Source organism: Takifugu flavidus, chromosome 21 (assembly GCF_003711565.1).
Source record: "Takifugu flavidus isolate HTHZ2018 chromosome 21, ASM371156v2, whole genome shotgun sequence".
NCBI classification, from domain to species: Eukaryota; Metazoa; Chordata; class Actinopteri; order Tetraodontiformes; family Tetraodontidae; genus Takifugu; species Takifugu flavidus.
This window is the reverse complement of record NC_079540.1, coordinates 2,182,493-2,199,828: the sequence shown is the minus strand read 5'-3', so window position 1 is coordinate 2,199,828 and position 17,336 is coordinate 2,182,493. Positions and strand designations below refer to the sequence as shown.

Genomic DNA, 17,336 nt, shown 5'->3' with positions numbered 1-17,336 from the left:
TCAGATTTAATTTGAGAGTATTTTGGCAACATCAAAAGAACAAGCACATGCTTCAGTGGTGCATGATAGCCTTGTCAAAAACTCAGTAGTCTTAATTTCTACCTACAAGAGTGCAGCTGTTATTTTATATTCATCTGAAATTCACATTTTATCCGCAGCGATTATGAGTCAACCTTGAGAACAATTCCTGAAAAATGCTGTTGACAGACAGGTGGCGAGCAATAACTTAAGATGTACATTTGTATTTAAGCACTTTGATGACTCATCAGCATCTGCTGGTCAGGATGTAGAAGTGGAAATCACATAACAAGCTCACTTTGGACCACCAGATGGTGGTTTTCTTCCAACTGTTCGCAGCAGCGAAGGACTCCGGCATGAGTTTGATTGTCTTGACGTTCCCTGCCAGTCCGTTTGTCACCGTTCGCCATTATATCCTTTGCACGTATGAGGGGGTCGATGCTGTGAGCTCTGACTGGAAATGGCAGGTGTTAGCGTTGTGCGTGGCATTCCGCTAACCAGCATGCACTACTGTGACTAGTAGTTTGAAGTGTAGTCTGAAACAGGAGCTGAATTATTCACAGATGCAGACCTGGTTCATGCTGCGTCAGGACTGCACAGAGAGGTCAGCTGAGATTCGTTGTGAATGCCAGATTTGCCATTTCCGGCTTTGCAATTAGAAGTCAAGACGCGTATGATGCAGACCAAATGAATCTGTTTCTGTTGGTGTATGGCACAGAGATGTAAACAATCCCAAACCTGATGGGATGTGATTTGTACTTAATGAATGTTGTTTCAGAGTATTTGTCTTCAGCGGGTCCGTGTCTCCCTCTCTCCAGCCTACCAGCTCCAGAGTTGCCCGGACCCTCGGCCTTTTCGGAATGGCATCGTGATTGGCACAGACTTCAGCGTCGGGATGACTGTGTCGTTTGAATGTCAGCCGGGATATTCTCTGATTGGAGAAGCTTCGCTCACGTGTTTGCACGGAATCAGCAGGAACTGGAATCACCCACTCCCGCGATGTGAAGGTAACACAGAAAGACGTCCCCTCACCTCTTTTCCTTTCATTATTTTATAAATATGTGGTGTATGCAGAGAGGTAGCCGAGGTTGCCTGTAGTTTATGGATAATCCTTTATTATGTTTCAGTCAGTTTGTTATAATATTGACTTGCAATAATGAGATTTGCTCCACAGCCCTCTGCGGTGGCAACATCACATCATTAAACGGAACCATTTACTCTCCTGGTCACCCTGAGGAGTACCCCAACTTTCAGGACTGTGTGTGGAGTGTGAGAGTCCCACCCGGACACGGGATTTACATCAACTTTACCGTCCTGAGCACAGAGCCCATTTATGACTACATCACTGTCTGGTTGGTATCATTCTTACATCTTGTCCCTTGATTTAGTAAAAAACAAAACAAAAGCAAGCATCCCCCACATTGAGTTGTCTTTTTGCTACCGTAGCAACAGGTAAATCAAATAAATGTAAAAACTTACCGATACTTTAGTGTCAGGTCAATTTTACATCAGATCAAGAGCAGAAGACACAATAAATGTGGGTCCTCAGTGTCAACCTCGTCTGTCATTGGCCGTCCCCCCTGTTTGCTTCATTACATGCTTGACCTGAATTGTCCAACACCAAATAGAACTCTGATGATCTCTTTCCTCCAGAGACGTATTTCAGAAAAGTTTGTTTTAGAAAAAGGCTAAATTTGGCAGAAGCACTGATCACTGTGTAGCCTGGGGTCACTTATGGTGGCAGTTTCCTTTTGTCCTCTAGCCTTTTGTTGTAAATTAAATAGTGATCAAGCACTTCTCCTCTCCTAAAAGTATTTTGCAACATAACTTAGAGTACCACTCTGACAGGCTTGGAAGGTTGAGTAAGGTGAAATTAAAAGGGTGAATGGGAATGGAAACGCAGAGCTAAGATACTTGACATTTAAGAAAACCCACTTTTTTACTCCAACAACCATCTTACTCCATGATGACTGTCATGTGTAGATCTCTTCAGTGGGCTCAAAAAGCCTCTTTCTCACAGTGGATGACACATTGGTGTTGACCACAGGACGTGTACTTGGAGCCCACTCCCGCTACAGGTATCTGACCCAGCTGTCAGTCGGAAAAGGCAAATAAACTTCTGAGCCCGCGCAAAGCAGCGAGGGGAACAGCGCAGGAGACACTTGCAATCTAACGCGCGGAGCCTCAAATGCTGCCCTCCAGTAGGGAGCACAGTGTCAATGTCAAAGGTGTGATTTTCACAGCAGCCTCCACAGTTTAGAGGCAGCAAGCTGACAGTGACTTAGTCTGCTAATTGCTGTCATACTGGGTGGGTTATTATAGAGATCAGCAGAATTATCATATACACTATGTTACATAGGATACTGTCCTTCTTATGTCCTGCAGCAGGTTTCCTTGAACTGTGCAGGTATTAGCGCTGTCTTACATCCAGCAAACATCTCATTATGCCACACCTCTAAGAAATGACCCCCCCCCCCCCCCCCCCCCCCCCCCGCCCCCGGTCCCTGAGCCTGTGGATATTTCATCAGTCTGGCAAATTTCCCTCAAAGTTATTTTCTAGCGCTCTCGCTTGTGTGTCCCAGAGTTGCCGTAGAAACGCATGCTTGTCAACAAGGCTGCTCCCAACAGGGCTACTTTTTCAAAAGAATTCCTCCGTCTGATGATTAATGAAACAATGTTCAAGGTGAGGTCTGGACGTGGAGCGAGGGAACGGAACAACGGAGACAAATTTTTGATGAACTATGAAGTAGGTGAGAGAACCAACTAGTCAGCCAGTGAGAAACAGGAGCAGTGTTATTCTGATTTACCACCGTATGTGGAGTCATGCTCACCTACAATTCTATTTCACACCTACTTCTGATCGTATCTACACAAATGACCTCTAATCAGCAGACATTTGTCTGAAATGTGATCCAGTGGTAAAGAAGGGAACGTTATTTGCAGCAGGCTTCACGGGTAAAAGATCCAGGAATGTTATTAGGAGGTAGCGCGGACATGCACAGGTAACATGAAATGCATTTAGTCTGTCATCATTTTCTTTAATGATCTTGCCTGCTTTATTAGCGGCAGCGCTGTTGCTCTGGCGATAATGTCCTTGATTTCCTCAGCTAATGAGAACCCACCCTACCCCCACTGATTTGATCATCTTTTCATTAATCCATCCGTTTTAGCTTCCTATATTCGTTCACAAAGCGGCGGCGCCGCGAGTATGTTCTGATTGAGTCTTGATTAGACGAGACTTTAGTGGAACAGTTTGAGGTGTAATTCAGAGTGCCAGGCAGATTTAGATTTTTCTATCCAGGCAGTGGAAACCCTGAGATAGCCAAATATATTTCCACCTCCACCAGGAAATGATTTTAATTATTCACCTCTGGATAACTGGTGTTCAGTGTTTGTCGAGTGCTGCTGCTGCTCTGAAAGCTATTTGGTGACTGAATCACGTCCCTGTGATTCAGTTGGTGTGGAGGGGACCCCCACCTTGAACTAAAACTGAAGACTAACACTGAAGCATCCACAGAGAGACCACGTGCATGTGTATGTGTTGAGGTGTCAGCGTAAGATCCCCTCAATGTGCATTTAAAGGGTTTGAAGATATAAAGGTGTAGCACATTAACCCCTGCCTGGGCCAGAGTAAACTCCAGGGGCCAAACTATACCAGGGTGTAAAATGCCCTAGATGAGTCTAGATCCCCCCAGGCCAGCATATACCACTGCAGTTGAAGGCAAGGAAAACTGACATATGCTGAGACGACGCTCGCGCCCTGTCAATAGGACGCTGGACTTGTCAACGAAGAACGTTGTATCTTGCAGCCAGGACTAGGCCATCATTTGTCCAGGGTATAATCTAGTCGAGGTCACTTTGGGTATAGTCTTTAATGGGTTTATACCAGTATCCTTTACACTGGACCCTCTCCACCTGCCAGAACCACGAGTGAGTCAGTTGACCCCCAAAAATAGTAAGGCATGACACTGCAAGCAGGGTTCAAACCTGCAGGGGAGATCCCATTGGATTCCATCGCCTTTACCACTCGGCCATCACCGCCGTGTGAGGGGTTCTAACCTGACACCTGAGTGTTGGATGGCAACTAAATAGAATTTCCTTTTCTCATTCTTCTCATCTGACAGCTAAATTGATATTTATGAACTTCCCAGGAATGAGAGCCGGACCCTAAACCCCCTATTCTCAGGAGACACAAAAGGTGTTGTTTGCCGTGGTTGGCTAGAGTCTGTGTTTGCAACCGTGAGAGTTAAAATATTTGGCATTGTATTTTGCATCGTTCCTGGGAAGAACTTTAAGCCAGAGCCTTTTACCATCGCCCTCAGAGCCGCTACTTTGTCACACCACGTCTGACTCGATTCACAATCAATGAAGCCGCTCCATGTTTTGTGTCGTAAATATCATCAAGTGCCTGCCATCATTGTCTCAGGCCTCCCAGAAAGCATTTTCTGCTCACAAATAGCCATTTATCTGCGAGGGAAGCGCGCCATAGTTCATTGAAATCGCATTAGCGTGACATTTATCTGCCATTGTTCTGTGAGGAAAGTTTGTTCATGCGGGGAACTTTTGCCTCATCCTAACCCCTTTGTAATGCAAACGTGTCTGTGTTTCTTCCCTCCAGGGACGGCCCTGACCAGTCATCTCCTCAGATTGGACAGTTTAGCGGGAACACAGCGCTGGAATCCGTGTACTCCACCTCCAACATAATCCTCATTAAATTCCACTCTGACTTCTCTGGAGCGGGCTTCTTCGTTTTAAGCTATCACGGTAAGACATTCCTGTGTCCTCTGGGGAACATATGTATATGTTGTGTATAAGCAAGCCACTTCATTGCTTCTGTTTAAAATGGCCTTCCCATTTCCTGCCCTGTCCCTATAGCTATAAAGACGTTATTAGCTATTGCTGCAGTAACAGCAATCGATCTGTTTTTGCTCTCGACTCTTCTTTAACTTCTTCGGCATCCCGCTCCACTCAGACCTGCTCCCTCACTTTGACTCATGAAGTTTTATCTCCCGCTGGAATATTTTTACCCTCTGACTGAAGCCAGCATCTTTATCACAGCCAACCACACTCCTGATAGATCACTCCCAGTGGCACTATTGATAGTTTTCGCATTATAAATGGTGTTGTCTGCAGTTAGGTCTTCTGTAGAGTTATCGACCACTTTAGGCCTCAGCATTTAATACCCATATCAGTCTGATTTAATCACCAACTCTGCTGAGAAATTTCTACAACTTTTGTCCAGGTCTGTGTAGGCTGTAACACTCCTGACGTTCAGCACTTATTAGCATTTACTAACGAAAGTTAGTTTCCTAAATTTAATATTTATTTTTTTGGGGTGTAAAAGGAAGGAAAACAAAAATCTGATATCTGAGGGTGAATGTTTTAGAGTCCTAACTCAGACTCATGGAGATTAGTTATCCCATTCATCCAAACACTGACGTTTGCATTATTTATGAACTCACCCATAAATATGAGGGGTCTCTTCTGCTGGCTAGAGTTCCATATAGATCCCAACTTCTCCTCACTCACACTGTTGCTTTCTAGCACTTCTCGCTGCTTTAGTTTATCAGTTTTTAGATTTGTTCAATAAAACAGAGAAGTGATACTGTGTTATCATCTCTTCTCCTCCTCCAGCTGCTCCCATCTCTCTGCGGTGCATCTGCCGATGAAGCAGAACTTTAAAAAGAAAAAAAAAAGCCAAACTGATCAAATCGTGCTGTAGCTGTCAGAGCACAACAGCTGACAGTTCCAGGCTGCTGACAGAAATTCATTAAACACATGACATTTGTCTGGAAAAGAAAAGCCTGGATCCAATCTGACAAGCAGGATATGCGTGATAAGAACTTTTATGCAAGCAAATCCGCTTGTGTGCACATTTAGGTGTATGACGTAACAATCGAGGAAGGTGGGGGTAGATAAGCACGATGTTGTGAAGACTGCATACAGTTAGACTCGTTAGAACCGATTCTGTTGCGTAAAAACTAGATCCAAAAGCAGGCTGAGGGACAACGTAATCCTTTTGACATTAAGTTAGATCCATAGGACCAAACGGAGTTCACTTCCAGACCATCTCAAGGCCCCACAGACCACAGAGACATTTAAAAAGGGACTTTTTGTTCTTTTTATGACTGATTGATGACTATTTTAGGAAGTGCCCTCAAAATAAAATGCATTATCATGATTCTTCTTATTATTGTTGTTGTTGTGCCTGGGGACATGCATTTAATTCTGTTCTGAAGAGGACGTAAAGACTTATCAAGAGCACGCAGTGCTTTTCTCTAAACCATTAAGTCACCCTTGAATCAAAAATAAGAAGAAAATAGTGCATGTACACACAGCTCATTCCATGGACTCAGCTTAATCACTCTCAATTGAGCTTGTGTAACAATTCAGAGAAACTCCTCAAACTGATCAGAGAATTGACGTGGAGCGTCATTTCCCCCTCAACATATGGGCAGATTCTGCGACTGGAATGATTTTTCAGCTGCGAAAGGAAAGGAAAGTCTGCTGAAAGATCATCTCAGAAAGATTGGAATGGAATCGAAAAACGGATGGCACATAGAGCCCCGATCGTCACATAGATCCCCAACAGTGGAATTATGGCGACTTCATGGTGCGGCGGAACACTTTGTCGGACTGTGCCAAAGGGGGAACAAGACTAACTTTTATGACGGCATAATTTTTTAACAATTGGCTGCTCTTCAATAATGTATGCATATATATTTTGTGCATCAAAAATTCATGGTTGCGTCTAAAAATTCTGTGAGCTAAAATGGAAGTACATGCGCTGTAATATAATCTGCTGTGACACTTTATTGGGGGATTTAGCCAGATGTCTGTGTAAGCACCAGCAAGCTTCAATATTTGATGAGTTATGATGAGCTGAAAAGAAAGTTTTTTTAGGAGCGTCTTACCAGTGACCTGTGGCGTCACCTGTCTGATGCATCATGGTCCATTATTTGACTAACTGTGAGAGCAGGTTGGAAATGTCAGCAAATCCCCAAAGCCAAGCAGGAGCCCAGGCTATGTGGATGTTTGTGGACGTCACTGTCCTCCTGTTTGTCCATACGTCAGGGTTGTGAATGTCAGCGTGCCGATGCAGCGGCGGGGGTCGGGACAATAGCGGATAATATTGTTGTGGACGTAGAACCAGGAAAGCCGATGTGACGTGAATGTGGAAGTGGCTATAAAAATGATCTTAGAGCTTAGTGAGATCAATGACTGCTTGCAGTAAACCTCTCCTGTAGAGAACACACACACACGCGCACGCACACACACACACTGGGCTTTGATATGCATGAGAGCAGCAGTTACTATTGACAGCCCTCATTTTCATAGTCAATTTCATCCTGACTTATAGCTTGCAGTCCTTCCTCCGCCGCTCACCCATGGCCCTCCTCTCTGTCTCTGTCTGTGTCTCACCCTGTGTTAGTGAGTGATCTATGGTCACGCAGCAATATTGATTACAGCCTTCAGCTCGGGAGCTGTGAAGTCATTCCCTTCTTATCAGCCGAGGCGCTGCTCTGTGTGTGTTTTCCTTCTTTTTTTTAAAAAAATCTTTTTGACCTCACCACCTCTACTTAAAAACCGAGAGAAGCGACATGGAGCATAACAGGTTGTGTCACCATTTGGTTTTCTAAAGACTTTCCCCTTCATCTCTCAGGGCAATGCAAGTTTATACGTTAATGCTGACTGACAAGTGAGTAGCAGCTCAAAGAGTTTATAGAAAGGGGGACTTTGCTAAAAGCCTGGGACTTGTTTTTGTCTTGACTAGCACACGTTGAATTTGCCAACCACATTTCATGTCTCGCGTCCTTATATAATCTGCCCTCCCTGCTCTCATGCTGCCATGTTTCTTTTCCCAGCCTACCAATTAAGGGTTTGCCAGCCTCCTCCAGAAGTGCCCAACGCTGACATGCTGATGGAGGATGGCGAGCTGGAGATAGGTGAGTGCGGAGGGGGAAACGTCTCGCTTTCAAACGTGAAATCCAATACCGTCTCCCAAATGGATCCAGCTGTTGAAATGCTTTCAACAACTGTTCAGCAAGCTTCTCTGTGATTCCACCCACAGTCTCAATAGGTGTTCATGAGGGTGATCGGAGCCTTGCTCCTGTTGTAGATGTGGGTGTCCTGTGACAGGCCGGCCGTACAGGGTTTATTCCCCTCTACGACCTTGATCAGGAATCTGTGGGAAAATCCACTCTTATAAGTAGAATTTCATCTCTGTCGCCTTGTTTTTGTGTCTCCAGGTGACATCATCAGGTATAAATGCCATCCTGGATTCTCTCTGGTCGGCAGCGAGATTCTAACATGTCGCCTCGGAGAACGCCTGCAGATGGATTCGCCACCACCCGTTTGTCAAGGTGCGTGCGTGTCACTGCAGCGCCGTGCTGCGAGTCAGGGTTTTGATGTGAGCTCTGCAAGAGCGATGCTTTCACACGCTTTCACATAATCGCGCCGTCTGTCCACAGTGCAATGCCCCGCGCACGAGGTGCGCTATGACTCATCGGGTGTCATCCTGAGCCCCGGTTGGCCGGAGAGCTACCCGAACCTGCAGATGTGCTCCTGGAGCGTTACCGTGGAGAAGGGCTACAATGTCACCATTACCTTTGAAAGCTTCCACACGGAGAGGGAGTTTGATGTGTTGGAGATTTTTGATGGTAACGCTGAAACCGCACCAAAAAATGTATTTGTAACTGATCGGATGTATACGAAACCTCATGTGTCCTCTTTCCGATCTCTCAGGTCCGACAGCCAACAGCCCCACTCTGGCGACCCTGAGCGGTGACCTGCCTACGCCCTTTAACCTCACCACCTCCGGTCACCAGTTCCTGGTCCGCTGGTCTTCGGACCACGGCACTAATAAGAGAGGCTTCAAAATTCGCTATGTTGGTGAGTACCAAAGTATGTATCCCAACTTTATTTCACTATTACTCTTTACTATCATACTGCATGGAAATCAGGAGTGAGGAAGAGCGAGACAGACAGAAGGACCGGGACAGGAAATTGTTGGTGTCCAATCTCCGCTGAGAAATAAATCAGCAGAAACTCTAAATTCGATTTAGATTTTTCTCCAGCTTTATTGCTTACCCTACTTCTGTCTGTCTCCTAGCGCACTTTACTGTGTTGCACTAATCTGATAACTTGTGTCAGTAAATTAAAGAGAGCACAGATGTTGATATTGCAACTGTTGGAGTGACTTTAGATAATTGGCTTTAAAGCACTTTCACCGCCCATGTGCTTCATTTAAGGACATTTGTTTCAAGAAGTCACCGCTTTAGGATGTTTTTCCCCTCATAAAATCTGCTAAGAGGTGCTGCTTAACCTTCAAATCTTCACTAGTTTGTTGGAAAACTGTCTCTCAGAAAAGGTTATGAGGAGTTTCTATAGTAGCTGTGATTCATGTGAGCATTTAAAGGGTTGTTAAAACTGTGCTGTAACCCTGCTAATATCGTTGCACAATTTAATTAGAAGCTTTTCTTTTCTATCTGCACAATCAGGAAAATGTGATAGGATCTATTTCAGTTGCCACCATGTAGGAGAATCATATACTTGATTTTTAATTTCAAAGACAGAGTTCACCTCAGCATCATAAAGAAATTCTTACAGTTATTACACCAAACCAGCAGGTGTTAGGATAAACTTTTATTATAATAACAAAGGTTTATTAATACAATACTCATGCTGTTCATTTTAATGATGGTGTTGAGGGAACAGCGTGGATTTCAAGGATTTAAAGTCAAAGACATTCATCTCCTAAATAAGCTCAATGAGAGCCCTAATTTAGGATTTGGTATTAAAAATTCACATTCAGTCATGAAGTTCATGATAAAACTGCCAGCTGGTTTCCTGGCATTGTTGTGTAAGGACAGAGAGACAGACAGCCCATCATTCAGCTGTGAATAAACACAGATGATATCGGACGCTTTGCCAGGTTGCCGGCGGTTGCGACAGGATAGCCTGTCGTTGCGTGTACAGCTGTCTGGAGAAAAGGATTAATCCACTGATACGTCCATTTCATAAAGTCCCATTAAGCCATAGAGGACTTTGTGGGCAGCGTCTGTAACGTCTGATGTCCAACGATTGTTCGATCCAAAAGCTTTGTGGACAATTTATTTTAATTAGGCATTTATCAGGCAGCCTAATTGGCTAAAACTCATCGCTGAGACCTTCCGAACAGGTGTAATGATGTTTTTGCCATTAATTATGATACATAAATGTGTATTTTGGCCCGTTAGTTACAATTAGATGCTACTTTGTTAAACGTTGCTTAAATGATCATGTTTGCTCTGTGACAGCTCTGTACTGCTCCACCCCGGACTCTCCGCTCCACGGCTCCATCTCTTCTCAGAGTGGTGGTCACATTAACAGCGTGGTGCGCTGGGCTTGCGACCGTGGTTACCGTCTCATCGGCAACACCACAGCAGTCTGCCGCCGTACGCCGCTGGGCTACCACGCGTGGGACTCTCCCATCCCCGCTTGTCAAGGTTGGTTTGCTTGTATTTGGAGGAAATTCACTGGAAATAGCAAGCAAAGTAAGGGTTTTGGAGCTGCATTGACTGATAGGCTGCACACTTAAAGCTAAACTGTGCCATTTCCTCAACGTTATGATGTTTTAGAGGAGCTTTTCTGTAGTTTTCAGCTGTTAAACGGATGTTAGTGTCACTGCCAGAGTAGAAAAGTCAGAAACTGATTGCTGAAGTGCTCTTAGCTAACAACAAATCCAAGGCTTTGATAACAGTTGATTGTGAATTAGCCTAATAGCTTGTAAAGACAATTTGGGTCAGGTGAAGTAATTTAACAATCGGTTAAGCTTGAACTTGCCCCGCAGCTACTGTAATGTTATTAGCACTGACAGCTGGGTTGAAAAGGCGATGAGGTGTTGCCTGCGATTGAAATCAGCCAAGTAAACTAGTGTCTTTTTTCAAGGGTGCAGTTTCACAACAAAGAGGTCCACAGAAATGTAATTGCTTTTGTTTTACCTGCTGCCGTCTAATCCCACACATTAAATTAACATAAAGAGACACGGCTTGTAGATGCTATTGAGAGAAAGTCAAATGAAGGATGGATAGCGGCCTATCAACAGTGTGTAATTAAACGCTACGGCGCTCTACAAACCAGCCTATTTAAAACTGTGGACTGCAGTAAGATCCAAGTAATGGATGTCTTTAGTTAGAAGCCAATGAACTCAAAGATCAAGCATCTATTGATCATATATTTTATGGCTTTGAGCTTCATTAATGCAAATATGGTCGTTTGTTTACAACTATGCAAAGCGTAGTGGCAACTTTTGAATCCCTGGAAACGTCTCAGATGTTCCCAGTTGACAGTTAGCAGCGTGCATCTGATCCTCTGCGCTCGCTGTCGTCTTGAACGCTGTCTGTCGTCTTTTAGCTGTTTCCTGCGGTGCACCCAAGGCACCTACAAACGGCGGCGTCCTCACGTCTGACTACTCTGTTGGAACGAGAGTTTCCTACTTCTGCAATGACGGGTACAAACTGTCCAGTAAGGAGCTGACCTCAGCCATCTGTCAGCCTGATGGCACCTGGAGTAACCACAACAAGATCCCGCGATGCTCAGGTTGGCCGCATAAACGTTGGCTTTTGTTGTTAATAAAGCTGCACTGATTCAAATTTCATTAATACTTCTTCTTCTCCCCTTCTCCAGTGGTGGTGTGCCCGAGCATTGGCTCCTTCTCTTTGGAGCACGGCCGCTGGAGAATTGTTAACGGTTCCCATTACGAATACCGAACCCGCATTGTCTTCACCTGCGATCCAGGCTACTTCCGACTAGGCCCCGCCCACATCCAGTGCTTACCCAATGGCACGTGGAGCTGGAAAAATGAGAGGCCGCGCTGCCAGAGTGAGTCGCGATATCGCGCAATGGCCGCTGAAATGTGACCAATATTAAGAGAAAACAAGGAGGGTTGGATCTGTTGATTTAAAGAATCAGCTGTGTCGGTCCTGACGTGAACCTGCTGCCTTTCAGTGGCGTCTAACCGTGTGTTTCAGTTATATCCTGCGGTGAGCTGCCGTCTCCTCCCAACGGGAAGAAGATTGGCACCCAGATGTCATTTGGCGCCACCGCCATCTTCACCTGTGACCCCGGCTTCATGCTGGTGGGGTCCCACGTCAGAGAATGCCTGTCATCGGGGCTCTGGAGTGGAACCGAAACGAGATGTTTAGGTAATCACACAGGAGCAGCTTTGTACGCTGGCTAACGCTGAACGTGCTTGACTCAAATTAACACAGGTTCTCCATTATTACATCCATGAATGTCAGTTTCTAATCTGCACTAATGAGGGCGGCCATTGTTTGTTCCCAATAACCCTCATCTGGCTTCACAGCTGCCTCCTCCTCAGGAACAAGATCCCCTCCTCAGCCTCTTGTATATTGTATCTTCTCATATTAACTGGAAAAATGCAGCCACGTTTTTCTGCCGTTGTGCCCGTCGGAGGTAATAGATTCAGTGACACAGAGTTGTCACTTTTCCATAAATCCTCCACACTTCCCAGAATACTTCACAGGCTGGAATGGGGAGATGAGATGCAATTTCTGAAGGGAAAGTTCAGTCAAACTTAACCTACGCTCACGAGGAAGCATCATTCTGTCAAGGAAATAAATAAATCCGGCTAAAAAAAAGGCGCTATAAACAGAATTTTGATTCAGTACCTTTAGTTTTTCCATCCTTTCCATCCATGTTTCACTCAATTAAAATCTACACAGCTTTTAATTAAGCTATTTTGAAATGTGTAATCGCAAGTTCACCTGGCCAATAAAAGCAATTGTGGTGTATCAATTTTTTGTTTGCAAACAAGCCAAAACAAGGATAATTTTTAACCAGAAACATGCACGAGGCTATTGTCAGCTGCATGACATCTTCATGTTTTCCATCTCTGGCTGTTGTCTCGGTCCAATAAAGTGCCCAGAAATCTCTAAAAACGCAGCTATTGTTGGATTTCTCAGAGAGAATATAAAGTTGCATCGGTTTTGCTGGATTTTATTTTCATTTCATATTTCATTTCCCCAGCTGATTGTAAAATTCCATACATTTATATTCTGGTAGATACTGCTGACTTTATCTAAAGATGATTAGATTGATATCCGCAGAGCTATTTGAGAGCAGAAAATACTGTTTTCCTCTAATATGTTCAGCGCAACAGAAATAAACCAATTAAACATTGCTAAAACTGCATCCAAGTGAGAAAAATGATTTCCTGTCAGCTCTCATGATGGGTTTGGATGATGCATTATTTGTCTCCTGTCCCCTCCTGTCTTGTTCACACTCTTACATCCAGAATAGAAGAGTTTTCAAACTGAAACTCTTGTAAGTATTAATGTGTGCGAGAGGCAACAGTCTAGCTACCAAGTCAAGGATACCTTCAAACCCACAAGATTTGAACTCCTGATCTGATTAAAATATTTATTTTTTTTTGCTTTTGATAATATCCCTGATAGTAGCTTTGAAAAAAATAGTCTTATGGTTCATTTATCATGAAAAAAGGGAATTGTGTTTTCTAATCTGCGAATGCGACTGCGTTTGTTTGTGCCGCCTCCGTCTGGCCTTCGGCGTGGGAGTGTTGCTGGCCTGGGATGAATGTGGACCAGCCTAGAGCAGCGACGCCATTATCATGGTCGTTTGTGTCTGTGACTTTCAGCCGGCCACTGTGGAATCCCTGAGGGCATTGTCAACGGTCAGGTGATCGGAGAGAACTTCGGATACCGCGACACGGTTGTGTACCAGTGTCTGCCCGGCTTCCGTCTAATCGGCTCATCAGTTCGAATCTGTCTCCAAGACAACCAGTGGTCCGGACAGCTGCCTGTCTGTACACGTAAGAGAAATGCACCTACATTCATTTACCTCTAAACTTTCGACGTTACACTGACCTTAGCACGTTAAATGCTGCTCTGTCTTGTTTGGAATAATAAAAGGGTTGTTATTCATGAACTGGTCACTGCAGATTTGAAATTCCTCAAATCCTCTAAATGGTCATTACTGGATGATAATGTGTACGTGCTCTTCCCAAAAGAACCATTTGTAGCTCCAGCGCTCAACAATTGAATTTATGTTTTGGTTGTTTTAACAGCCTCTGGTACCGGAGAATTATTACTATATCAAATTCCTTTGGAAGCATACAAATGAGCTTAAAGGAAGGCCGTGCAGGAGCTGCAGCGGGCCTGTGTCGGAAACACCTCGATCTGCATCTAGACTTTCAGGTTCTGCGTGACGGTTTACGCTAGACACTTTTACTGAATCCTGCTAGTGCTTCATCGAGGTTGCAATCAACAAAAGAGAGAGTAGGTCTCTCCCGGTACCGACCAGTTCACTCCCAGTGTCAGTTAGTCACCTTTATGAAGCATAACACAAATTAGCCTCAGAATAAACAAATGAATTATTGCAATATTGAAACTATTTTATACATAGTCTTATTTACAAATACCTTCACATATTCAAAGCATGGAAAGGACACCCACAAGTCCTTGCACCCCAGCCCACAAGGGCATCACAATATATTGTATACATCATATTACATACACAGAAATTAGCGTAGCTAGCTAAACACTGTGAAACGAGCATAGTGCCCTTCTGAACCGAAAAATAAAAAAATCAAAGCCAACACCAACACAACAAAAGTGAACAGAGGATGAACTCCCCTGATGAAAGAACGTTGGCCCGAGCGTCTCACAGCATGTGGTTGGTGGCTGCATCGAGCTGGCGCAATTTGCTCAGTGGCAAGAGGGCCGAGAGTGGTGAACTTTCAACCAACAGGTCAATCAGATGCACAGCTTGCTGCCAAGTAAGAGGTTTAACACAGACCCCCGCCTTGGTAAAAGGAATGAAATGCAACAAAATGGCCAACAAAGTCAGTGTAGCTCTGTGGAGGAAGAAAAATGAGGAGAGACGAAGGCCGCGGCGTGCCGGACGGGCAGAGGAGACGTGGGCTGGCTTTCAAAATGCAGCCCCCCATAATTGAACTGCGACAGCTGAACGGGGCTGATTTAGGGTCTACCTTCCCTTTGATGGAGAGCGGCAGCTTTTTTCCAACTTGTGGACCTGCAATCGCGCACGCATTCTGCCGTACGTGACACTTTGCTGGAGACCCTCGAGTCTTGGCGTCCCCACGGACACGCTGCGCTGCCGGCTTATTACGCTCGCGGCCGATGACAACGCGGAGCCAGGCCAGACAACAATGGGATAATTACTGCCTGCGCTGCAGCGAACCCCTGCAGCTGGCCATCAGACGAGATGAGCTCATGGTGTTTGGGGAGGACAAACTCGTCTCCATTCAAAAAAGTCTTGCTGCGCAGGTCTCGGACAGGCTTCAGCTTCTGGAAGAGTTTGGAGAACATAAAGAGTCCAAGGAGGCGATACCTGCAGTGTTTTCTGCCATGGACAGAGCAAACATCTTCATCGCTGTTAATGGCCAGACGTGCCGTCGTTTCCTGCCCAGAAATTTGTGGCGATGTGGATTAAAGGCAGGCCAAACGCTGCGGATGATGCGTCAGGTGGTCTGCCAGGTGGGCGTCATCTCCCACATCGTAGGTGTGGCCCTCAGAGAAAACTCAATGTTTCGTGTCCTTTTAGTCTGCATTACATGAAAGTTCAGCTGTTACAGTGTTCACTTCCAAAAGAATTTGCCCTGTTGATTCACAATTGGGGAAAAAAACCCATCCTCCTACAGTGTGACTGTAATTAGAGAAATGTTGGGTTACAGCCGGTCAGTTTTATTGGATATTTCCAGTTGACCTACGACCTCATAGATCACAACGTCAATAGCAAGCCAGGCAATTAGCAGCTGAAATAACCAAAGTCAAACTCCAGTTCAGCGGGCTTCTTCTGTTTCACTTTTATTCCTGCTGTTTGACTTCCAGGTCAGGATCTGATGCAACGCTCCTACTATTCAAACCATATTGTCTTGTTTCAGTCCACCCGGAACATGCACATTTAAAGTCCAGGTTTAGTCAGACAAAGTCTTAGTCTGACTAACACTGACAAAATCTTTAGTCAGACTAGTGTGATTCTACAATATGAAGCCACCTTCAACAGTTTAGATGTTTACTAATGAAGCGAAAGTGGACTTGGATGTACCTGACTGTGTTGTTTTTAGTTGCTTCCTGTTATCTGGCATCAGCTTTAAAGTTTCACTTTGAGAGGACCTGACGTGCCGTATGTTCCAGTTTAAATATAAACTGTCACTGAGCCCAGGAAGGGATGAATAAATGCTCCTGAGGATAAACGCCGCCCCGTTTCCAGGCTAGTGGGAAGCACTTAGATTCGGACACTTGAAGCGAGCACCCTGAATGGTTTCATGTTGTTCAGCTGTAACCAGGCACACTTAAAGTGGAGATGACAAATGGGGTCTGTGGCCAACTATACAGACGCGGGTCCTAAAGGAGAGGTACCATTTGCGCTCTGAAACAGCAGCACGTGTGGAAAACAGAGGTGATGACACGGTGTTATCACAGTACCAGAGGAGGGAAGAGAGGGAAGTTCATTTCCTCTGTGAAATGATTTTTGACTGACCCTTGAAACAAAAAGAAAAGGTTCAGTATCGCAGCTTAATATCAGATAGAATTTGTGTTGCCAACTGTGTGTCTGTGCAGTTTGTTGATCAGGGTATGTGGTGTGTGTGTCTGTGCTGTTTTTATTGGGGTTATTCATGCAAGCATTATTGGAGGAAATCATTTTACAGCCAAATTATACTGTAATTATGGAAATGAGAAGCTCATGCTTAGAAGTACAGATGCAGCATGTTGATGAGCCTCTGTGTGTGTGAGTGTGTGTGTAGGACATGCTGTGTTAGATAATTTGTATGTTTATAAAAAGACCTTGTCTTCCTCCTTTTCTCCCTCATCTTTTCTGGTTGATTATCTTCTTTCTGCTCCCCTCACCTGACTACTTCTTCTACTCAGCTCTATTTTCAGTTTTTCCATTTTCTTCCCTTGAAGCTGCCTTGATGTAGATTGATTCTGGTTCAACTCTTTAGAGTTTAGTCCAAGTATTTCAATTTGCTGTATTTTGCTGTAGAAATGTAAGAGTGGCTGCCATCTATGGGGAGAGTGGATCAGGATGGACCATTGTGGTCCATGGTGGACCAGGATGGACCATCGTGGTCCATGGTGGACCAGGATGGACCATCGTGGTCCATGGTGGACCAGGATGGACCATCGTGGTCCATGGTGGACCAGGATGGACCATCGTGGTCCATGGTAGACCAGAGTAGATGGATGGAAGCTTCTCCTTAGTAAAAGATGCACAAAAGGCTGCATAGAGTTACTCACAACCTGGGAGTCCTTCAGCTGTCTTTTTGAGAGCCC

The 17,336-nt window shown here is 44.8% G+C and overlaps 1 protein-coding gene across 1 annotated transcript in view; it reads left to right on the top strand.

The window, feature by feature from the left end:
• csmd3b (CUB and Sushi multiple domains 3b) overlaps positions 1-17,336 on the top strand; it is a 212,716-nt gene that overhangs the window by 180,274 nt on the left and 15,106 nt on the right. The window contains exons 44-55 of the mRNA XM_057020312.1: positions 837-1,025; positions 1,193-1,370; positions 4,637-4,782; positions 7,884-7,964; positions 8,268-8,381; positions 8,490-8,678; positions 8,764-8,910; positions 10,317-10,505; positions 11,413-11,598; positions 11,686-11,880; positions 12,030-12,203; positions 13,676-13,849. Of these exons, the coding sequence (XP_056876292.1) occupies positions 837-1,025; positions 1,193-1,370; positions 4,637-4,782; positions 7,884-7,964; positions 8,268-8,381; positions 8,490-8,678; positions 8,764-8,910; positions 10,317-10,505; positions 11,413-11,598; positions 11,686-11,880; positions 12,030-12,203; positions 13,676-13,849 (1,962 nt within the window). The remainder of the gene's footprint in view (positions 1-836; positions 1,026-1,192; positions 1,371-4,636; positions 4,783-7,883; positions 7,965-8,267; positions 8,382-8,489; positions 8,679-8,763; positions 8,911-10,316; positions 10,506-11,412; positions 11,599-11,685; positions 11,881-12,029; positions 12,204-13,675; positions 13,850-17,336) is intronic.